Genomic DNA, 25,167 nt, shown 5'->3' with positions numbered 1-25,167 from the left:
TTAGAACCGGTCCACTAGCACGGTCCACGCCAATCCCTCTCTGGCACAGAGGATCCACCTTCTGCCAGCCGGCATCGTGACAATAAGTGTCTGATCGCAGGGGTCCGAACGCTGGGACGGGACCCCCCCCCCCCCCCCACGATCACCTGTACGGGGCACCGGCTCTGCGGCTGCTCTCCCCGTGCAGGAGGCATGTCTGCCGGAGCATGACACCGTGGCCGACATGCCCCCCCCCCCCTGTATCTCTATAGGAGAGGCAGAGATGCAGCATTCGTGCATCCCTGCCTCTCCTATAGAGCTGAATGGAGGGGGCATGTCTGTCAACTTGTCCATGAGGTTGACAACACGAGCATTCGCGGCAGTGCGAGGTCCCCGTACGGGAGATCGTGGGGGTTCCCAGCGGTCGGACCTCCCTGATCAGACACTCATCCACTATCCTGCGGATAGCTCCTCTTGTCTTTGCAATCTTAAATGAAGGCAAGAATCATAAAGACTAGCTGATGAAAAGACGACAGCCTACAACAACCTATTCTACTGCTGTTTACCTAAAAAAATTCTATATTTGTAATTTACATACCTGTTCACAATAAAAATATGCTTATATAGCCAAACCCATTAAACAGAGAGGATAGCCACATATTTTTAGTCATGTGGTGTATAAAAAGACCATGACATTTGATTGATTTCTGCAGTGTAATTTATTCAGCTGTCATCCATTATAATAAGCCTAAATAAAATCCTTTTCCCCTTAAACTTGTTTATTCATTGTTTACATTATTACATTCCTACTCATTCAAGTGAATACTTCCCGTCACAATCTCTTATTTCTCTTAATTTCTGACCCGAAAAAAGGTCAGCACCATCAAAGAAACTGTTTATTTAGGGACAATAAGGATACGGTTGCCTCTTTACTAAAATTAACAAGCCATCATGTTTGAGTATATCAAATGTCCCTCTTCATCCCTTTGCATCAACTATTTCCGGCTACTATTCCAGCCCCAGTTGCATCAATCATAATATATTGCAGGTCCATAGATAACAACACTTCTAAGCATGTGAAATACTTCTATACATACCAAGTAAATTACTGAAAGTCTATTTATGGTGATGTAGACATCTATTTGTTACCACATGTTTACAAGACAGAAACAGATGTTACTACAGGTCCTTTAGAAAAATGAAGCTTTGATCAGTACCATGACATAATAAATTAACTTTTTCTTCCCCTCTGTACCCTGGAGGTCACTTGCTGACTACAAAAGAAACATGTTAATATCCAGCTGCTACTAATAATGTCCATGTCTAGTGCAAATTAATGGAATGATCCTACACCTGCCATTTGGCTACAAAGTTAAGGGGCATGCCATGGCACCATTGCTCTAGTACTCTTTTACTTTAATATTCCTTTTAGTAAATGACTCTTACAATTTAATTTCAACATCATCAACAACATATCAAGTCCTCAGAAATACTTGGATGTATTTGCATGGGATGTATAGTTATCAGAAAGCACATCACATCAAAGCAAATCAACCATAATACAAACACAGAATATGAACAGAATTGTTTAAGACTGAGCTTTTTGCTATGCAAAATATCTGTAGATCTGGAGTCTAAGATGAGAGCACTCTAAAGAGCACAAGATAAATATTTGAAGGTATAAAGTACTTCCAGTGATTAAATGTAGTGCAGTGATAATTTTTTTTTCTTTTTTTTGAATGGCATAAAAGGGAACCTGTCATCAGTATTATCCGCACTAACACTGATGCAAATCATTCTTACCGATCTTCTGTCCATGGCTCCATTCTTCTGTAATTCCTGTTTTTATGGATATGGAACAAGCCTGCTTGGTGTACTGGGGACGTTCCCAAGCCCCCTGTGCATGGTTATGTCAGTATTCTGAAGATCTGTGCACGATGGCTTCTTTATTGTCACTCTCCTTCTGTGCAGAGCTTGCTATGCTGGATGGAGCTTCATTCTGCAGCATAGCAGATATCTTCAGAAAACCAGACATCAGCATGCATTGCAGGTTTGGAAACGCCAAGCAAGCCCATCACCATATCCAGAAAACAGAAACAGAATAAACAGAAAATCTGTAAGTATGATTTTTATAAGTTTCACCTGCACTATAACCCTGTACCAACAGGTTAATGCAGGTGATAATGAAGACAGCTCCCCTTTATAGAATATCCCTATCCCCATAATCAGTTTTTAAATTGTAGGGCATGTAAAGTTAGACACTTTTGTAAGAAAAAAAATATATATACATTTGAATTATTTTTCTTTTTTTTTTCTTTTTATAAAATATAGCAAAGACCATTGGCATATCAACAAAATGCAAGCATAATACCTTACACAAACATTTGGGCATTAGCAAGCTGTGGGCTGGATGGCTGCTGCATTTGTTCATACCTGACCGCTACACTCCTGGACCCAAGGAACAGTCAAAACAATGGAACGCAAACGAAAACATGCTTCAGAGAAGAAAAGACAGTTCCATCAGCTGGCAAGGTTAGGGCAACAGTTTTTTGGGATGGGCTTACAATAGTATTAATCGAATCCAGTGATCCCTCAACTTACAATGGCCACAACATACAATATTTTCAACCTAAAATGGTCTTTTCTAGACCATCGTAACTTCAAATCATAGTAAACATACAATGCTACAGACAGTCCAGATATGCGAAACATGTCAATGGCTGGAAGAATTGACCAACCATAATGGACATTTCATTTGTAAAACACCTGTATTACTAAAGTGCATGTACTGACTGGCTGCCTACAGTACAGGAAATACTACATGCTCTAATTTTACAGCTTCCAGCAGATCTTTCTTACAATTATATGTAAGGCCTTGCTTTATCTATATTCGTTATCCTCACTTTTTCCTATTTTTGGATGACATTTGGGGCTTCAGAACCAATTACCAGGTTTCCATAGAGTATCATACAATAGTTTTAACATACAACGGTTTCAACATACAATGTTCATCCTGGAACCAATAAATATTGTAAATTGAAGAACCATGTGACTGATCAGTCATGCAAAAACCTGCAGATGGTGACATGGTGACCTGATCTGTCATGCAGTAAAACGAGAAAAAAAAGTGATTAGTGATAATTGTTAAAAAAAAAAGTGATTAGCGATAATGTTGCTGAACCCATGTAGCAGAGATAACACAGCGTAAAAGATTTTTTTTTAATAAAATCAGATAATGAAATCTAAAAAATCCTTAATTGTCACGAGAAAATCAATATATAATTTGTGTAGGTACATTACATAAGAAAGAAGAAAATGACAACTACAGTAAACACAATCACCTCAGAAACGTAAAAACAACCTTTGCCTAGAGTGACAAAAAATGCTTTAAATGATTGGTCCTGAAGGGGTTAAATCAGGAAATCAAGGGAAAGAGACCACATTTTGGGGAAAAACAAAGTACTGTTTCATCAAGTGCACCACCACACACATGCAATGGCTAAAATCAATAAAATACATTTTCCTGCAACTATTATCTCTTTTCTGAGAAAGTGGCTTAGTTGTAAAGAAATTTTTGAACGATAATGAAGTCATCAACGCTGAACATGGCCTAAGAGTCTGGCATAACCAATATAGAACATCAATGGTAATGAATGTATGAATGAATTTATCAAGCTAAATCGAGACGGTGTTAAGAAATAAAAGCAAATGAACCCCCCAAAAATTTGTTTTCTTATCCAGGACTGGAATTTTTGCCCTGGTATAGCTAAAAGTTCATAAGCCCATTGCAGATTAGCCTTAAAGGGATACTCCGCTGTTCAGCATTTGGAACAAACCGTTCTGAAAGCTGGAGGAGGCGCCAGGTGCTCATGATGTTATAGCCCCACCCCCTCACAATGTCACACCCCGCCCCCTCAATGCAAGTCTATGGGAGGGGGCGTGACAGCCGTCATGTCCCTCCCATAGACTTGCATTGAGGGGGCGGGGTGTGACGTCACGAGGGGGGCGGGCTATGACATCACGAGCTCCCGGCGCCAGCTCCAGCGCTTGAAACATTTTGGAGTACCAGTGGAGTACCCCTTTAAAATGCATCCAACATGGCAGAGGATGGGCAACTATTGGAATATACATGTAAAAAGACTGCAGCTGTCTTTTGCATTGCAAGCAATCTCAGTATTAGCTTTTGCAAATGAAATAAAGTCTACAATTTCAATAGAAAAACAAAGAATGTGTCTTTACAGAACATGTTACCTGTGATGGAGCAATATATAATATGAGGGGCTGTTTTCATGAGATCTTCATAACCTAATCCCATTTCAGTTAGTTTTCCAGGAATGTAATTTTCAATTAGAACATCACATGCTTCTGCAAGCTGAAACATAAATTCATAGATATTACAGCATTTACATGAATAGAACAGAATAGTACCCAATGACGTACACATAGGGGAAGATTTAACAAAACCTGTCCAGAGCAAAAGTTGCTAAGTTGCCCATAGCAACCAATCAGATCGCTTTTTTTTATTTTTGAAAAGTTCTCTGAAAAATAAAAGAAGCGATCTGCTTGGTTGCTATGGGCAACTCAGCAACTTTTCCTCTGGAAAGGTTTTCATAAATCCCCCCAATAGCGTATACGCACTATATTTCAAACTGCGCAAAATCTGCTGCTGAGCAGGAAATACGCAGTGTATTCTCCTATGAGCAGACACACAGAGCTACTTGCGGCAGCCCTGTGTGTGCAGTGAGGTTTGGAAGCGGGCTGGGTGCGCCGACGTGACTGACGAGTTGGGCCTCACTGTGCACACAAAGCTGCTGCCAGGTAGCCTTGTGTGTTTGTTCATAGGAGAATATGCAGCATATTTCCTGCTGTGCAGCGGATTTCGTTCAGCATGAAATACACTGCGTATGCGCTATGTGTGACCAGGAATGTGTCATCAGGAAACTAACTATTGTTTAATTCAAGTTTTTATGTTAACCCCTTGGACACAGCCCATTAAGGGGTACTCTCCAGTGGAAAACATTTTTTATTTTATTTTTTAAATCAACTGGTGCCAGAACAGATTTTTAAATGACTTCTACTAAAAAAAACATTACTTTTTAGCAGCTGTATACTACAGAGGAAATTCTTTTCTTTTTTAATTTCTTTTTTGTCTTGTCCACAGTGCTCTCTGCTACACCACTGTCCGTGTCAGGAACTGTCCAGAGCAGCGTAGGTTTGCAATGGGGATTTTCTCCTGCTCTGGACAGCTCCTGATACGGGCATCAGGTGTCAGCAGAGAGCACTGTAGACCAGACAAAAAAATAAATTAAAAAAGAAAAGAATTTCCTCTGTAGTATACAGCTGCTAAAAAGTACAGGAAGGGTAAAGATTTTTTAATAGAAGTCATTAACAAATCTGTTTAACTTTCTGGAACCAGTTGATTAAAAAAAAAAAAATCCACCGGAGTACCCCTTTAAGGACACAGCCAAGTTTATTTTATCATTTTTGTTTTTTCTCCAGAGACCAATATGAGGGCATGCTTTTGCGCGACCAATGTCTTTTGTAATGACGGCACTCATTTTACCATAATATGTATGGCGCAACCAAAAAAATATTATTTGTGTGGGGAAATTGAAAAGAAAACCGCAATTTTGCAAATTTTGAAATGTTTCGTTTTCACGCTGTACACTTTACGCAAAAAATGGCATGTTTTCTTTATTCTGTGGGTCAATACAAATAAAATGATACCCATAATTACATACATTTCTATTATTGTACCGCTTTAAAAAATCTCAAACTTTTTAACCAAATGAGTATGTTTAAAATCCCTCTTTTAATTACCTATAACTTTCTAATTTTTCCATATAAGCGGCTGTATCTGTATCTTTTTTTTCGCCATGATCTGCACTTTTTAGCGATACCACATTTGCATATATGAAGCTTTTAAATAGCTTTTTATTCATTTTTTTTAAATAAAATGTGACAAAAAAGAAGCAATTTGGGACTTTTTTTTTTTTTTTTTTAACGTTTACGCCGCTCACCGTACAGGATCATTAATGTTGTATTTTGATAGTTCGGACATTTACACACGCAGCGATACCAAATATGTCTATAAATTTTTTATCTATTTTTTGATTTTTTAAACACTAGGGAATCCCCATTGGGAATCATTTGATTGCCAATACTGTTCAGTGCTATGCATAGGCATAGCACTGATCAGTATTATTGGGGATCTTCTGCTCTGGGCAGCGCCATGGGCGATCCGATAATCCGGTATAGCGCCCGCATTTCCGCAGATGCCGTAATCTGTATTGATCACGGCATCTGGGGGATTAATGGCGGACATCAGCGCGATCGGTGCTCGTGTCATGCTCCGGTGCTCATGTCATGTAGAGTGGGGACCAAAAGTTTGGGCACCCCAGGTAAAAAATGTTATTAATGTGCATAAAGAAGCCAAGGGAAGATGGAAAAATCTCCAAAAGGCATCAAATTACAGAGTAGACATTCTTATAATTTGTCAACAAAAGTTAGATTTTATTTTCATCATTTACACTTTCAAAATAACAAAACAAAAAAATGGCATCTGCTAAAGTTTGGGCACCCTGCAGAGTTAATATCTTGCACTGCCTCCTTTGGCAAGTATCACAGCTTGTAAATGCTTTTTGTAGCCAGCCAAGAGTCTTTCAATTCTTGTTTGAGGTATCTTTGCCCATTCTTCCTTACAAAAGTCTTCCAGTTCTTTGAGATTTCTGGGCTGTCACGCACTGCTCTTATAAGGTCTATCCATAGATGTTCAATTATGCTGAGGTCAGGAGATTGTGAAGGCCATGGCAAAACCTTCAGTTTACGCCTCTTGATGTAATCCACCGTGGATTTCGAGGTGTGTTTAGGATCATTATCCATTTGTAGAAGCCATCCTCTCTTTAACTTCAGCTTTTTCACAGATGGCATCAAGTTAGCATCCAAAATTTGCTGAAATTTTGTTGAATCCATTTTTCCTTCTACTCGTGAGATGTTCCCTGTGCCACTGGCTGCAATACAACCCCAAAGCATGATTGATCCACCCCCATGCTTAACAGTTGGACAGAGGTTCTTTTCATTAACTTCTGTTCCCCTTCTCCAAACGTACCCTTGCTCGTTCTGGCCAAAAAGTTAAATTTTAACCTTATCGGTCCACAGAACTTGTTTCTAAAATGCATCAGGCTTGTCTATATGTTCACTTGCAAAGTTCAAACGCTGATTTTTGTGGTGAGGACGTAGAAGAGGTTTTTTTCTGATGACTCTTCCATGAAGACCATATTTGTACAAGTATCTCTTTATAGTGGAATAGTGTACCACAACTCCAGTGTCTCCCAATTCTTTCTGGAGGGATAGTGCAGTCAAACGTGGGTTTTGAATTGTTTTTCTCACAATCCTGCAAGCTGTTCTGTCTGATATTTTTCTTGGTCTTCCAGATCTTGCTTTAACTTCCACTGTTCCTGATGACTGCCATTTCTTAATTACATTCCGAACAGAGGATATTGACATCTGAAAACTTTTTGCTATCTTCTTATAGCCTTCTCCAGCTTTATGAGCGTCAACTATTTTCAGTTTCAGATTTCTAGACAGCTGCTTAGAAGAGGAAAACCAAAAAATACAGTGTAGCCCGGACCTTCTAGGTGAGTATAGAATGGATATACGTGGATCGTGCTTCAATAATAATTATCATTTATTTATAAAATATAGATAAGATTTCGACACTTCTCACAGGGCCCTTGTGAGAAGAACATACATATTAAAAGGCAACCTAACAATGTATTAGGCAATAGTATTAAAATTATAAACTTGGCATAGAGTAATAGAATAAAATAGCAGAGTAACTGAGGAAAGGGTTATATTATACAACCCTGAAACGCGTCTAGTCGTTATCTACTGGCATAGTAGTACTTGAACTGTGCCCAAATTTTATGGCCAGTTACCCTTCATGAACTGTACCATCATTAGCGCTCTCACTCTGCTACCTACCCGGTTCAGCAGTTCAGATCCATCCCGGTGCAACTATCCTGGTGTAGCCATCTCGGCTCTGACGTCAGACGCCGGCACCGCGAGGTGAACTTCCAGCCCTCCAGTACATGGTCCTGTCTACCAACTAACAAAGCGGTGAGGAATACCAACTCTAGCGCACGCCAGCGCCAGCAGTCCCCGGACACCACTACGATCTTCGGCGCCTGCCAGCGCCTTAGCCGACAGCGACTGCCACCACGCTCAGACCCTACTGGACCAGGCTTACAATTGGAAGCACCGCACAGTGAACTGTGCACACCACGGACACTCAGCCATTGCGGGAGCAATATCCATCGCCTGAGCTACAATTTACAGACCGGTAACAATTTCTAATAACACAGACTGTTTGCTACTGTATCTAAAAGGGACATATTTACCCTAAATATCTAGAAGAGCAACTCTCTAATATATTTGCATGGTACAGATCTTACTCTGCTATTTTATTCTATTACTCTATGCCAAGTTTATAATTTTAATACTATTGCCTAATACATTGTTAGGTTGCCTTCTAATATGTATGTTCTTCTCACAAGGGCCCTGTGAGAAGTGTCGAAATCTTATCTATATTTTATAAATAAATGATAATTATTATTGAAGCACGATCCACGTATATCCATTCTATACTCACCTAGAAGGTCCGGGCTACACTGTATTTTTTGGTTTTCCTTTTCTAGCAATTAAGGTATAGTTGCTTGCCCAGTTTGACCTCGGTGCGTAATAGTTGTGAGCTGCACACACCTACATAGCTGCTTAGAAGAACCTATGGTGCTGATTGTTGGGGCAAGGTCAGATGAGTCTGGGCATTTAAAGCCTTTGAGATTGACAACACCTGGTCTTCCCAGATGATGACTGAGAACAATTCATGACACTGGCAGGTCTATGCTTTGCAAAGGGGGCAGTGCATGCTATAAATTCTGCAGATTGCCCAGACTTGCAGACTCGAGTGGTCAATGGGAAAATTGCCCCCCCCCCCATATTAATTTCCCCCCTCACATTCGCACATTCGGGACATCCTTGTGTGGCCGAACTATGCTGCCAACCTAATGTGGGGGGAACTATGCTGCCAACCTAATGTGGGGGGAACTATGCTGCCAACCTAATGTGGGGGGAACTATGCTGCCAACCTAATGTGGGGGGAACTATGCTGCCAACCTAATGTGGGGGGAACTATGCTGCCATCCTAATGTGGGAGGAACTATGCTGACAACCTAATGTGGGAGGAACTATGCTGACAACCTAATGTGGGGGGAACTATGCTGCCTACCTACTGTGATCGAACTATGCTGCCTACCTAGTGTGGTAGAACTATGCTGCCTACCTAGTGTGGGAGGGGGAACTATACTGCCAACCTAATGTGGGGGAACTATGCTGCAAACCGAATGTGGGGGGAAATATGCTGTCAACCGAATGTGGGGGGAACTATACTGCCAACCTAATGTGGGGGGAACTATGCTGACAACCTAATGTGTGGGGAACTATGTTGACAACCTAATGTGGGGGAGAACTATGCTGCCAACCTAATGTGGGAGGAACTATGCGGACAACCTAATAAGGGAGGGGGGGAACTCTGCTGCCTACCTAGTGTGGTCGAACTATGCTGCCTACCTAGTGTGGGGGAACTATGCTGCCTACCTAGTGTGGGGGGGAACTATGCTGCCTACCTAGTGTGGGAGAACTATGCTGTGTACTTAAAGGGGTACTCCCCTGCCCCAGCATTAGGAACATTTTGTTCCGAACTCTGGGTGCGGGCTGTGGGAGTTGTGACGTTACAGCCACGCCCCCTCAATGCAAGTCTATGGGAGGGGGCATGTTGACCACTGCACGATACTCTGATAATGCCTCTCCTGAGACTAGACTCTGGATCCGCCCCTGCGTCCTAGTGTGTTAAGTACCATCACGGCGCAAAAAATACAGATCACGGCGCAAAAAAATGAGCCCTCATTCATCCCCGTATACGAAAAAATTAGAATTAGTTGTTTTTTGTTGTTGTTTTTTTAAAGCAGTACAGTCATAGAAAAATATGTAATGATGGGTATCATTTTAATTGTATTGACCCACAGAATAAAGAAAACATGGCAATTTTACCGTAAAGTGTACAAATTAAAAGCGAAACCCCCCAAAATGTGCAAAATTGCTGTTTTCATTTCAATTTCCCCACACAAATAATATTTTTTTCTGTTTTGCTATACATTTTATGGTAAAATAAAAAGATGTCATTACAAAGTACAATTGGTCACACAAAAAATACACCCTCATATGGGTCTGTGGATGGAAATATAAAAGAGTTATGGATTTTAGAATGCGAGGAGGAAAAAAAAGAAAAACGCAAAAATATAATTTCCTGTGTCCTTAAGGCCAAAATGGGCTGTGTACCTGTGTAGTGAATGGTTTACTGAAGGGTATAAGAGTTGGCTCAATATCAATTTGTTACACCTATAAGTCTGCTTAAAAGGGGTACTCCAGTGGCAAACCATTTTTTTAAATCAACTGGTGCAAGAAAGTTAAACAGATGTGTAAATTACTTCTATTAAAAATCTTAATCCTTCCAGTACTTATTAGCTGCTGAATACTACAGAGGAAATTATTTTCTTTTTGTAACACAGAGCTCTCTGCTGACATCACAAGCACAGCGCTCTCTGCTGACATCTATGTCCATTTTAAGAACTGTCCAGAGTAGGAGAAAATGCCCATAGCAAACAAAATGGACAGAGATGTCAGCAGAGAGCACTGTGCTCGTGATGTCACTGTGTTCCAAAAAGAAAATAATTTCCTCTGTAGTATTCAGCAGCTAGGTAGTACTGGAAAGATTAAGATTTTTTAATAGACGTAATTTAAAAAACTATTTAACTTTCTGGCACCAGTTGATTTAAAAAAAAAAAAAAAAAAAAAGTTTTCCACCGGAGTACCCCTTTAACCTCTTAAGGACCCATAACGTATGCGTACGTCATGAGTCCCGGTCCTGCGATATAACGTGGGGTCACACGGTGACCCCGCATCATATCGCGGCGGGCCCGGCGTCATAGTGAAGCCGGGACCAGCCTCTAATAGCGCGCGGCACTGATCGCTGTGCCGCGCGCTATTAACCCTTTAGCCGCGCGCTCAAAGCTGAGCCGCGCGGCTAAAAACGAAAGTAAAATGTGCCGGTTAGCTCAGGGAGCTGTTCGGGATCGCCGCGGTATAATCGCGGCATCCCGAACAGCTGTAGCACAGGAGGAGGTCTTCTTACCTTCTCCTGTGCTGTCCGATCGCCGAATTAATGCTTCAAGCCTGAGATCCAGGCTTGAGCATTCAATCGCCGAAAACACTGATTGATCCATTCCTATGGAGATGGATCAATCAGTGTAAAAGATCAGTACATGCAATGTTATAGCCCCCTATAGGAGCTATAATATTGCATAAGAAAAGTGTAAAAAAATCATTAACCCTTTCAATTATCCCTTCCCCTAATAAAAGTTTGAATTACCCGGCATTTCCAAAAATAAAAAAAACATTATGTAAATAATAATAAAAATAAACATATGTGGTATCGCCGCGTACGGAAATGTCCAAATTATAAAAATATACCGCTTTTTAAACCGCTCGTTCAATGGCGAACGCGCAAAAAAATTCCAAAGTCCAAAATAGCGCTTTTTTGAATAAAAAGTGATCAAAAAGTCTGATCAGAACAAAAATGGTATCGCTAAAAACTTCAGATGACGGTGCAAAAAATTAGCCCTCATAGCGCCCTGAACACAGAAAAATAAAAAAGTTATAGGGGTCAAAAGATTACCATTTTAAACGTATACATTTTCCTGCATGTATTCATGATTTTTTTCGGAAGTGATACAAATTCAAACCTATACAAGTAGGGTATCATTTTAACCGTATGGACCTACAGAATAAAGATAAGGTATCATTTTTGACAAAAAATGTACTGCGTAAAAACAGAAGCCCCCAAAACGTACAAAATAGTGTTTTTTCATCAATTTTGTCACACATTGATTTTTTTTCCCGTTTCACCGTAGATTTTGGGGTAAAATGACTAATGTCATTACAAAGTAGAATTAGTGACGCTAAAATTAAGCCATTATATATATGAAAATTTTTGTGCTATATATGAAAATTTTTAAGAGTTATGATTTTTTAAAGTTAAGGAGGAAAAATTGAAAATGAAAAAACGGAAAAAGCCCGGGTCCTTAAGGGGTTAATAAATGTCATCCAAACGCTTTTTTATTTTATTTATTTTTATTAGCAAACAGCATATGCCAGACATTATTTTAAAAGGCCTCTGAAAAACAAAAGAAGCAATCTGATTGCTTTCTATGGGCAACTCGGCAACTTTTCCTCTGGACAGGTTTTGATAATTGTCCCCCTATTATTTAAAAATAATAGGTCAGGACTAGATCAGAACAGGCTTTCTATTTTCAAAGACAGGGTACAAGAACAAACTCCTGATGTGTATTAAAGGACAACTGTAGTGCAAGACTTTTATATATTGCTGTGCCCGGGCTGCAAAAATAAACAAAATAAACTTTAAAGGGTAGCTTCTACCATCCTACTTTTTTTTTTTTTGCTAGCCCGTTCCCCACATAAGTACTACAACATATCAAAAAATAAAGTTGGTGACAGTGCCCATTTAACATACCTTCCTACGTTCCCCGTCGGTCCGGTACCGGCCTCATGGTCCGGTACCGGCATCACGGTCCAGCGGTGCTAACCTCATTCAACTTCCTGGGGACGGAGACGTCACAGAGCCGTTGGAGTATCACCGGCCGCAGTGATGTCCCGCCCCAGACGGTGATTAGCTGAGCGCACTGTCATGTAAGGAGCTCTGGCCGGCTTCTTAAATGACAGTGCTCTCAGCCTATCATCGGCCAGGGTAGGACATCGCTGCAGCCGGTGATACGCCGACGGCTCTGTGACGTCTCCGTCCCCAGGAAGTTGAATGAGGGTAGCACTGCTGGACCGTGAGGCCAGTACCGGACCAATGAAGGAACGTAGGAAGGTATGTTAAAGTTTATTTTGTTTATTTTTGCAGCCCGGGCCCAGAAATATATAAAAGTATTGCACTACAGTTGTCCTTTAAGCTGTTATGGTCTCATGTTTATTTATTAACCTCTTAAGGACGCAGGGCGTATCTGTATGCCCTGCACCCGGTCCCGCTCTATAATGCGTATCACACAGGTTGGTCCAGGCGGCTAACGAAAGCTGGGACCCTGGGCTAATAGCGCGCGGCACCGATCGTTGTGTCGCGCCCTATTAACCCTTTAGACGCGGTGTTCAAAGTTGATCGGCGAATCTAAAGTAACAAAAATACACTCCCGGCAGCTCAGTCGGGCTGATCGGGACCATCGTGGTGAAATTGCTATGTCCCGATCATCTAGAACGCGAGCGGAGGTCCCCTTACCTGCCTCCGGTCGGTGATTGATTGCTCCAAGCCTGAAATCCAGGCTTGAGCAATCGACCGCTGATAACACTGATCATTGCCATGTTAATGCATGGCAGTGATCTGTGTAGAAGATCAGTGTGTGCAGTGTTATAGCCCCTAGAGTGGGCTATAACATTGCAAAAAAAAAGTGTGAAAAAAAGTTAATAAAGATCATTTAACCCCTTTTCCCATAAAAAAAAAAAACTGTGCGGAAATGTCCGAACTACAAAAATATATTGTTAAACCGCATGGTCAATGGCGTACGCGCAAAAAATTCCAAAGTCCAAAATAGCGTATTTTTGGTGACTTTTTATATCATCAATAAAAAGCAATCAATAAGTCCGATCAATACAAATAGGGTACCGCTAAACACAGCACAAAAAAATGAGCCCTCATACTGCCCTGTACGCGGAAAAATAAATAAACTATAGGTGTCAAAAGAGGACAATTTTAAACGTATTCATTTTCGTGCATGTAGTTATGATTTTTTCCGGAAGTAAGACAAAATCAAACCTATATAAGTAGGGTATAATTTTAACTGTATGGACCTACAGAATAAAAAGAGGTGTCATTTTTACTGAAAAATGCACTGCGTAGAAACTTTTTTCTTAAATCTTGTCACACAATTAAATTTTTTTCCATTTCGTCGTGGATGTTTTGGTAAAATGACTAATGTCACTGCAAAGTAGAATTGGTGGCCCAAAACATAAGCCATAATATGGAATTTTAGGAGCAAAATTGAAAGGGTAATGATTTTTAAAATGTAAGGAGGAAAAAACTAAAGTGCAAAAACGGAAACCCTGAGTCTTTAAGGGGTTAAGAAAATAGCCAAACACACAATATCAAGGAAATACTATAATTGCCCAATATACCTGCTTGATAATTTTGGTTCCTTTGGGATCCTTCATGTTGATAGCTATACTCTGACAAAATAAAACAGTATAAAACATTAATAATGAATTTGAAATTAATTAAATATTCAAAATATTTTTTATCTTCTCCCAATAAATCGGTTTTATTTACAGAAAATGCTAATTCCCTTCTCTAATAACACATTTAAACAGGGTGATAATGGAGCAGTACAAATAGCTGCTCCAGATACTGTTTACCTTATCATGATGCCAGTCATTAAAGGGGCTCACTTTTTGGGCATACCTTTTTGTTTTAGGGGTCTTAATAAAGTAAGCTGATCATAAAATATCTCACTGGGAGAACAAGCATAAGCTATAGCTTGGTGATCCTGACACAAGTGTTCATTTACCTTGTAGTCCCACCACAGGCGAAATTAAATTGGCTGTCGCAAGAGAGACGGCATTTTTCAGATAGTGCCATTATGGCCATCAGCTGATCGCTTCTGGTCCTGTCCCTGACAAAAGGCTCAATTTGATATGGAAAGTGTTAGATAGACATTTCTATGACTCTATATTCTAATGCATAGAGATGGGCCTGAGGTGTGGACCAACCGATGTAGCATCCATATGCTATAAAGAACTGGGATTGTCTTCATAAAAATAAACCTTTGGGATTCGCGCTTACTGACATCATTGAGTCAGGTCTTTCAACAAAATAAATAAGTTATTCAGAGCTACCCTTTGCTAAAGCTAACTGATGGACCACACACTTAACACTGTATGCCATAATAGAGTATTTAAAATTGGTAATTCCATAAATACCTTTTTATTTCTATTCACACTAAGAAAGTAAGCACTTTCATTTCCCACAAAGGGAGGTCCCCAGGTCCTTGTATCATCTCCAGTCCCTGCAAAAACAGATCACATTCTCATATTAACAGACAAATGAATCTCCAAAAATGTACTTTTCTGAAAAACCTGGTACAAAACCGCTGCATGATGACAAATACAATGACTCTTACTTTGAATTAAAGGTTATGAAAACCTTTGAATGTAGACACTGTTAAATAGCTGTTAGGGTATATAAGAAAACTGTACCTTTCCTGGAGCTGATAGTGGTTGTCATACTTATAAAATCACCTGCTTATATCTTAGCTAAGTGTCAAGTAGGTGGGGCCGAGCTGCTCAAGTGCCATAGCCTAACAGGCCTCCTTGTTTGCATTTACCTTCCAGGCCCTCCTTGATTGACATAGACCTGTATATCCATCAAAGTCATTTTATAAGATTGGCAACCACCATCAGCCTAAGGAAAGGTAGTTTGCTTTTATATCCTAACAGATTTATTTTATTTTATTTATTTATATAGCGCCTACAGATTCCGCAGCGCTTACAATTATGGGGTACACACAAAGACAAGTATCAGACATAAAATTACACAATAACTATTCAAACAAGAGGTGTGGGGATATATTGAGGAAATGTTGAGGCCAATTAGAGAATGTTATAGGCCTGTCTGAAGAGATGTGTTTTTAGGCCACGTTTGAAACTATGGATGTTGTTGTTGAGTCTGAGGGATTGAGGGATAGCATTCCAGAGAACCGGTGCAGCACAAGTGAAGTCTTGGAGACGGGAGTGAGAAGTTCGGATTATAGAAGATGTTAGTGTGAGATCATTAGCAGATCAGAGAGAACGTGTAGGATGGTAGACAGAGATGAGAGAGGAGATGTAGGGAGGTGCAGCATTGTGGAGAGCTTTGTGTGTGAGACTGAGGATTTTGTACTGTATTCTGGACTGAATTGGTAACCAGTGTAGTGACTGGCACAGGGAGGAGGCGTTGGTGTAGCGGCTGGAGAGTAAGATGAGTCTGGCTGCGGCATTAAGGATGGACTGGAGAGGAGAGAGTTTGGAGAAAGGAAGGCCTATTAGTAAAGAGTTACAGTAGTCGAGGCGGGAGTGAATCAAAGTAATAATGAGAGTTTTAGCAGTTTCAGTAGTGAGAAACGGGCAGATTCTTGAAATGTTTTTGAGATGCAGATTTCTAACAGTGTCTGCAGCTCCAAACACATAATAGATCTTACAGATTCCCTTTAATGCCAGTTTTTATAAACTAATAGAATGTTTTCAGTGTGTAACATGTTTTGCCTGCAGGTTCAATAAATAATATCATGCTAACAAACCATGCATCTTTGTCAACAGTAAAACAATCTTTCAACAAACATTAACATGTAAAAGTGTACCTGCATTGTTCAGCACTGTGCACAAAAGTCATTTTTCAAAATTACTTTTATTTTAAATTTGTTGCCAGAATAGCTTTTCAGAACATCCGTTCTCCCCATCCTCTTCCACATATAACTGCATTAGGAGGCAGAGCTACCTGTCTCCGGTGTGAGACTCACTGTAATGGAATTCAGGAAGCTCCATCTCCTAATGGTGAGTTATATGAGGTAGTAGTAAGCAAGGAGCTCGTAAGGCTATGTCAGCACCAAATTCAAAATTAAAATAAATTTAGGAAAACAGTAATTTCTCATGAAATGGAATAAATCAGTAGGGGTACACTTTAAAGGGGTACTCCGGTGGAAAACTTCTATTATTTTTTTTTTATCAACTGGTGCCAGAAAGTTAAACAGATTTGTAAATTACTTCTATTAAAAAATCTTAATCCTTCCAGTACTTATTAGCCGCTGTATACTACAGAGGAAATTATTTTCTTTTTGAATTTCTTTTCTGTCTATCCACAGTGCTCTCTGCTGACACCTCTGTCCCCTGCTGACACCTCTGAGAAAATCCCCATAGCGAACATATGCAGCTCTGGACAGTTCCTAAAATGGAGAGAGGTGTCAGCAGAGAGACCTGTGGACAGACAGAAAAGAAATCCAAAAAGAATATAATTTCCTCTGTAGTATTCAGCAGCTAATAAGTACTGGAAGGATTAAGATTTTTTAATAGAAGTAATTTACAAATCTGTTTAACTTTTTAACAAAAACGAAAAAACACAGTTTTCCACAGGAGTACCTCTTTAAGCTTTGTTTTTGTCATTCATTAAGCAGTTAAGGACGCAGGGCGTATGGGTATGCCCCCATTCTCGAGTCCTTAAGGACTCAGGGCGTACCTGTATGCCCTGATCCCACTAACAGGGTTTAAAAACGTTCTCACGAGCGGAGGATGGGTTAAACCCGGTGGGTCCTGGTTGCTAAGCCAGGATCCCGGCTAATTACGGGCACCGCCAATCGGGCCGATGCCCGGCATTAACCCTTTAGACACCATGATCAAAGTTGATCGTGGCGTATAAACTGAAAGTTAAACTATCTCGGCAGCTCAGCGGAGCTGATCAGGACTATCACGAGAGAATCACAATGTCCCGATCAGCTTACTGGACAACGGGAGGGTCATCACCTGCCTACCCCTAGTCCGATCGGCGTTCTACTGCTCCATGCCTGTGCAGCAGGCTGGAGCAGCAGAGCGCCGATAACACTGATCGATGCTATACTATGGCATAGCATTGAACAGTGTATGCAATCAAAAGATTGTATGGTATAGCCTAAGGGGGCTAAAATAAAAAGTAAAAAGTGGTAACTATTAAAATATAAGTTAAGCTAAACCGCACGGTCAATGGTGTAAACGTAAAAAACATACCAAAGTCTAAAATTGTGAATTTTTGGTCACTTCCCATACCATAAAAACATTAATAAAAAGTGATCAAAAAAGTCCAATCAAAACAAAAATGGTACCAATAGAAATTACAGACCACGGAGCAAAAAAATAAGCCCTCATAAAGCCCCATACGTGGAAAAATAAAAAGTTATAGGGGTCAGGAGTAAAACATAGTAATTTTGGTGCATGTAGTTATAATTTTTTTAAAGTAGTAAAATAAATAAAACCTACATAAATTGTGTATCCCTGTAACCGCATGGACCTACAGAATAAAGAAAATGTGTCATTTTTACCGAAAAGTGCACTGCATAGAAACGGATGCCCTAAAAATTAGCAAATGGCGTTTTTCTTTTCATTTCACGCCACAAATAATAATTTTTTTTGTTTCATCGCAGATTAGATTATAAAATAGGTAATGTCATTAAAAAGTACAATTGGTGATGCAAAAAACAAGCCCTTATATGGGTCTGTAGGTGGAAAATTGAATGTGTTATGATTTTTAGAAGATGAGGAGAAAAAAACTAAAGTGAATAAACAAAGATCGTTTTGAGTCCTTAAGGTGAAAATTGGGCTAAATGCAGCTTAAAGGGGCTAAATGCAGCTTAAAGTATAAACTTCCCTAGCCAAAACCACATATTGGGTTAAATATCAGCCATGTTAGCATGGAATTAGAACAAACAACTTTGTCAAAGATTTACAAACTAGCTCTCCTCAAGAAGGAAGGAACAGTCTCAAGTGCAACTGATAGTTAGCTACCCTGTAAATCAATGTCCCATCCAAAATCCCTGAAACACCAGCCAAACCAGAGATAACACAGGTGTGTTAGTGAAGTGTAGTGTTTTTAGGGTACATTCACATGGGTGGGGGATCACAGCGAGTTTCCCGCTGGGAGTTTGAGCTGCAGCTGAAAATTTGCTGCATCTGAAAACTTGCAGTGAGAAACTCGCTGTAAACCCCCACCTATGTGAATGTACCCTGTACCCTGGGCAAACCTCCAGCTGTTGTAAAACTACAATTCTCAGCATGCAGTGACAGAAGGGCAAGCTGGGACTTGTAGTTATGCAACAGCTGGAGGCATACTACTACAACTTCCAGCATGCACTTTGGCTGTCCGTGCATGCTGGGGGTTGTAGTTATGCAACAGCTGGAACCACACTGGTTGCAAAACACAGAGTTTGTTACATAACTCAGTGCATCCCAAACCGTGTGCCTCCAGCGATTGCAAAACTACAACTCCCAGCATGCATGGTCTGTCAGTGCATGCTGAGAGTTATAGTTTTGCAACAGCTGGAGGCGCATGGGTTGGGAAACACTGAGTTGGGAAACAGACAATGTTTCCCAACCATTGTGCCTCCAGTTGTTGCAAAACTACGACTCCCAGCATGCCCAGACAGCTGAAGGGCATGCTGGGAGTTGTAGTTTTGCAACAAATGGAGGAGAACAGTTTGGAGACCACTGTGTAGTGGTGTCCAAACTGTAGCCCTCCAGATGTTGCAAAACTTCAACTCCAAGCATGCCCAGACTGCCTAGGCCTGCTGGGAGTTGTAGTTCGGCAACATCTGAAGGGCCAGATGATACAGAACTACAATTCCCAGCATGCCTGGACTTTTTGGGCATGCTGAGAGTTGTAGTTTTGCAACATTTGGAAGAGCACAGATTGGAGACCACTGCACAGTGGTCTCCAAACTGTGGCCCTCCAGATGTTGCAAAACTACAACTCCCAGCATGCCCAGACAGTCCAGGCATGCTGGGAGTTGCAGTATTGAAACTCCTAGAAACAGCAATGAAGATCACTTTACAGCGATCTTCACTGCTGCCTCTGATGCCGCCGCCTCCTCCTCCTCCACTTCCCTGCCGCTGGTCCCCGGTATGTGCCGCGGTCCCCCCCTACAGCTCTAGGGGTCCTCTACCCCCCGCTCTGCCCAACTTCTAGGGCTGGGCAGAGCGTGTAATCTGAACTTTCACCCCCATTCAGTTGAGAAACTGTGATTGGTCCAAAGGGATCAATCACAGTGTTTGCTGACCAAGACCATCCATAGATGATCCGGGGAAGGCTTGCAGAAGTTGTCTTCCGCTGGTAACAGTGGGACATGTGCCTGTTAACCCGTGCGATGCTACGCATCGCCGGGTTAACTGAATGCCTTATATAAACGGCGGGATGCATGAAGTACCTGCACAATCTGCCATTTATATAAGCCATTCTGCGGGAAGGGGTTAAAGATGCAGAACCTGTGGAGTAAGGGCTAAGCTGTAATTAAGAGATTGTGTTTAAAGGACCTGTGTTGTGAGTGTATCATGCGAAAATGGTGCTTTCGTTTTAGAGCCAAAACAAAAAACAAAAAGGGCCGAAAATAGAAACGATGTGGTTTGAAGGAGGAGTATGACTTTCAGGAGGGGCGTGGCTTGCAAGGTGGATCGACACACTCACCAGGAGATACAGAACACAATTTATGAGGTAAGGTACTGGAAGTCCCACAACAGGGTGTTACTGCATAAAAACAGTTGCTATAAGGATATCTGAAGGATATCTGCACTGTTTTTACTATGTCATTAATATTGAATTGCATTGTGTATTCCTATGTGCTAAAACTGTGCAATATAGTGGTAAGTTGCCATATAACAGTGAACCTTTGAATACTGGTTAAGGGGACAGTTACCTAATATAAAGCACTATATTACATAGCATTACATATTCCATCCTCATATCCTGACCTCATTTGGCCTTCTTCAGATGAAGCTGAACTGTGATGAAGAGATTGAATGCAGAAAAAAAAGAAGAGGATGTGGCTTGTGGGAGGAACATGGCTTCCAAGCTGGAACGACACATTCATCCAAAGATGTGGAGCTTGTGGAGTAAAGTAGGGCTGAGCTGTAAGAGATTGTGGTTGAATGACTCTGTTGTGGGTGTATCGGGCGAAAATGGTTCTTTCGTCCTTGAGCCAAAACACGTTAAAGGGTACGGTCCCACTTTCTGCTTACGCAGCGTATTTCACGCTGGGCAAAGTAGTTTGCCGCAGCGGGAAATGCGCTGCGTATTCTCAAATGCAGGGCTGCTGCCGGCTAGCCCTGTGTGAATGATCATCTGAGAATATGCAGCATATTTCCTGCTGCTGCAGATGATTTTGCGCAGTGTGAAATATGCTGCATAAGCAGTACTTGGGACCATACCCAAAAAGAGACAAAAATAGAAGGGATGAGACTTGCTGGAGGGGCATAACTTGCAAGGTGGAACGACGCACTCACCAAAAGATGCAGAACAGAGTTTGTGAAGTAAGGTACCGGAAGTCCCTTAGACTTGCGTGAGACTTTATGCAAAAGCCCCAGCAAATGGGGGTAAGCTAGGGTTGGTTAAATTCCAATTTTATATTTTTAGTTCCTCACATAAGTAACGTCTGCCAAGTTTCATGGAAATATCTCCAGCCATTGGGAAGTGATGCTGGAACATACATACATATACATTCTGACACACACTAAGGGAGATCCATCAAAACTTGTGTAATGGAAAAGTTGACCAGTTGTCTATAGCAACTAATCAGATAGCTTCTTATAAGTTCAAAGGGGCCGTTGAAAAATTAAAGAAGTTCATTGATTGGTTGCTATGGGCAACTGCACCACTGTTCCTTTACACAGGTTTTGATCAATCTCCCTCATTGAGTTTTATATATATATATTACCAGGTTTTTCTACTTTTATGACTTCAGCTCCTAGATCTCCAAGAATCATTGTGGCGAAAGGTCCAGCCAAAACTCTACAAAATATAAAGTGTATACAGAAAAATAGTTAGATATGCTCAGGTAATTTCTCATGAGATATCACTAAATGATTTTGCATTTTTACTTTATTTGTCCCAACACACCTTGTTAGGTCCAAGATTTTTACTCCATCCAGAGGCTTTATAGTGTCAGAATCTGTTGTTTTAATAAGAAAATCAAATGTTATCTAGCAGTATTAGTTTAGGTTGAATACATAACTTCCTTTACCTTCATTTCATTCCTAACTTAGACCGTAAAATTATTCAGAAGCCAATCTATAAATTTGGTTGCCAAATAAAAATCAACATAATATTATATATGGAAAAAAAAAAAAACAAAAAAAAAAAAAACAATATGGTGGTGTGACTGACTGAAGTGTCTGCACTAGACCATGTACTAATTGCAAGGTGAACATTCCACAGTACAGGGTGTACACTAGAGTGTAGACTTACAGCATGGCATACGCTAGACTGTGGACTTACAGCATGGCATACGCTAGACTGTGGACTTACAGCAAGGCATACGCTAGACTGTGGACTGACAACAGGGAAAACACTAGACTGTGGACTGACGGCAAGGCATATACTAGACTGCGGACTGACCAGCAGCTTTACAATAGACTGTGGACTTATCGGAGGATATACACTAAACTGTGGCCTTACCAACAGTATTTACAATGTACTGTGGATAGACTGCCAGTACATTTACAATATACTGTAGACTGTCTGACAGCATTTACACTAGACTGTGGACTGACCACAGTGTATACACTTGACGGTGCACTAAACACAGGGTAAACTCTAGGCTACAGACTGACCATAGCGCATAAACTAGACTAAAGACTGACCACAAGCAAAACATAGTTTGCAGGAATTTATGACCTGCAAAGTGCATTTGACATTTGTTCAAGAAAATAAGCCAGACACCCAGCAACAACGAATGGGTGCCATCCCGTAGTACTGATGGAAAAAAGGTGAACACTGCTGCTCTCTGTAGCAGCAATGGACAAGTGGGGTAAGCCCAAGCAAGTGATATGACCTGTTCCCTTTAACAAAGCGCTGGAAGCTACATTACAGTAAGACACTATAGGACTTCCTGTGCATTCAAGAAATTAAACGGTAAGAGGGTAAGTGGTGCATTGCACCAAAGCCAAAAGTTTTTACTGGATACAATATCTCACAGAGGATACTTTGTTACATATGGAAGTGTGCAATACCATCTTTTGGTACTATCCACTAAGTGATGATTCTACTATTGACTTTCTAACTACAATTGGATGTATTTTATTAACTTGCTGAATGAACACAGGGGCTGTTATAAACTACTGTGAATACTCCATGATTGCGGGATCAGTATGATGTTTAATTACATATGAACAAAATTGCTATAGAACTACAACATTTTTATATTTTAGAATTTGCATGATTTTATTTAAATATTGGTGTTATATTATATAATTGTGTGAATTTATATATCAAATAATTTATTGTATCGCCCACAAGGGCCCTGTGGTCTCACAGTTTATCAAGATCACCAGTTCTATTATAATTGTTTATGGTAATATTTTATGGTACAATAAATATTAGTTATTAACCAGTTGCAAACAGTGGTATTCCAGCTACACATATAACCTGGAGGACTGTTTATGGTTATTTTTTTCTCTTTTGGGTAAAAAAGCTTTTTACAGTAACCTCAGCTATACGTGTGTGTAGGCAGCTGCACTCAAACATTGTTATTTGTTAAAATACCCTTTAATAAGAAATCAACTTTCCTGAATAAATAAAAGGATTCATTTATTTGATATGCTGAAGTTGAATGAACTGACAACTGTGTCATTTCACATTAGATAATAAAAGGGTCAAAAGGAGAAATATCACGTAGAAACACTTATCCCCTATCCGTAGGATAAGGGATAAGCTTTAGATCGAGGAAGGTCCGACCAATAGGCCCCCTGCGATCTCATGTATGGGGCTCCGGGAACAGAGCAAGTTGACCCACACACAAAGCTGCCCTCCATACAGTGGGGCAAAAAAGTGTTTAGTCAGCCACCAATTGTGCAAGTTCTCCCACTTAAAAAGATGAGAGAGGCCTGTAATTTTCATCATAGGTATACCTCAACTATGAGAGACATAATGAAAAAAAATCCAGAAAATCCCATTGTCTGATTTTTAAGGAGTGTATAAGCAAATTATGGTGGAAAATAAGTATTTGGTCAACAAAATTTAATCTCAATGGGGGAGATTTATCAAAACCTGTGCAGAGGAAAACTTGCCCAGTTGCCCATAGCAACCAATCAGCTCACTTCTTTCATTTTCATGAAGGCCTGTGAAAAATGAAAGAAGCGATCTGATTGGTTGCTATGGGCAACTGGACAACTATTCCTCTGCACAGGTTTTGATAAATCTCCCCTAATATTTTTTGTTATATACCCTTTGTTGGCAATGACAGAGGTCAAACATTTTCTGTAAGTCTTCACAAGGTTTTCACACACCGTTGCTGGTATTTTGGCCCATTCCTCCATGCAGATCTCCTCTAGAGCAGTGATGTTTTGGGGCTGTCACTGGGCAACACAGACTTTCAACCCCCTCCAAAGATTTTCTATGGGGTTGAGATCTGGAGACTGGCTAGGCCACTCCAGGACCTTGAAATGCTTCTTACGAAGCCACTCCTTATTTGCCAAGGTGGTGTGTTTGGGATCACTGTCATGCTGAAAGAGCAAGCCATGTTTCATTTTAATGCCCTTGCTGATGGAAGGAGGTTTTCACCCAAAATCTCACAATACATGGCCCCCATTCATTCTTTCCTTTACACGGATCAGTCGCCCTGGTCCTTTAGCAGAAAAACAGCCCCAAAGCATGATGTTTCCACTCAATGCTTCACAGTAGGTATGTGTTCTTTGGTTGCAACTCAGCATTCTTTCTCCTCCAAACACGACGAGTTGAATATTTACCAAAAAGTTCTACTTTGGTTTCATCTGACCATATGACATTCTCCCAATCCTCTTCTGGTTTATCCAAATGCTCTCTAGCAAACTTCAGACAGGCCAGGACATGTACTGGCTTAAGCAGGGGGACACGTCTAGCACTGCATGATTTGAGTCCCTGGCGGTGTAGTGTGTTACTGATGGTAGCCTATGTTACTTTGGTCCCAGCTCTCTGCAGGTCATGCACTATGTCTCCCATGTGGTTCTGGGATTTTTGCTCACCATTTTTGTGATAATTTTAACACCACAGCGTGAGATCTTGCGTGGAGCACCAGATCGAGGGAGATTATCAGTGGTCTTGTAAGTCTTCCATATTCTCATAATTGCTCCCACAGTTGATTTCTTCACATCAAGCTGCTTGCCTACTACAGATTCAGTCTTCCCAGCCTGGTGCAGGTCTACAATTTTGTTTCTGGTGTCCTTCAACAGCTCTTTGGTCTTGGCCATAGTGGAGTTTGGAGTGTGACTGTTTGAGGTTGTGGACAGGTGTCTTTTATACTGATAAGTTCAAAAAGGTGCCAT

The 25,167-nt window shown here is 40.7% G+C and overlaps 1 protein-coding gene and 1 long non-coding RNA gene across 6 annotated transcripts in view; one reads left to right on the top strand and one right to left on the bottom strand.

The window, feature by feature from the left end:
- LOC130273524 (uncharacterized) overlaps positions 1–20,283 on the top strand; it is an 83,441-nt gene extending 63,158 nt beyond the window's left edge. The window contains exon 3 of the long non-coding RNA XR_008844019.1: positions 20,232–20,283. This is a non-coding gene — a long non-coding RNA (uncharacterized LOC130273524). The remainder of the gene's footprint in view (positions 1–20,231) is intronic.
- The window catches only part of SUGCT (succinyl-CoA:glutarate-CoA transferase), a 1,132,767-nt gene that overhangs the window by 1,051,212 nt on the left and 56,388 nt on the right, over positions 1–25,167 (bottom strand). For 4 of the 5 annotated variants that reach the window (XR_008844018.1, XM_056520503.1, XM_056520499.1 and 1 more), the window contains exons 2-6: positions 21,767–21,818; positions 21,585–21,658; positions 15,082–15,167; positions 14,281–14,331; positions 4,231–4,351 (exon numbers count right to left, since the gene is read on the bottom strand). Coding sequence is in view for 4 of the 5 variants with exons in the window: in XM_056520499.1 (XP_056376474.1) it covers positions 4,231–4,351; positions 14,281–14,331; positions 15,082–15,167; positions 21,585–21,658; positions 21,767–21,818 (384 nt within the window). In the remaining variant the exon portion in view is untranslated. The remainder of the gene's footprint in view (positions 1–4,230; positions 4,352–14,280; positions 14,332–15,081; positions 15,168–21,584; positions 21,659–21,766; positions 21,819–25,167) is intronic. The other variant, XM_056520500.1, reaches the window with a different exon arrangement.

This window comes from Hyla sarda, chromosome 5, assembly GCF_029499605.1.
Source record: "Hyla sarda isolate aHylSar1 chromosome 5, aHylSar1.hap1, whole genome shotgun sequence".
NCBI classification, from domain to species: domain Eukaryota; kingdom Metazoa; phylum Chordata; class Amphibia; order Anura; family Hylidae; genus Hyla; species Hyla sarda.
Note: the sequence above shows the minus strand (reverse complement) of the source record. Positions and strands in the feature narration are given on the sequence as shown.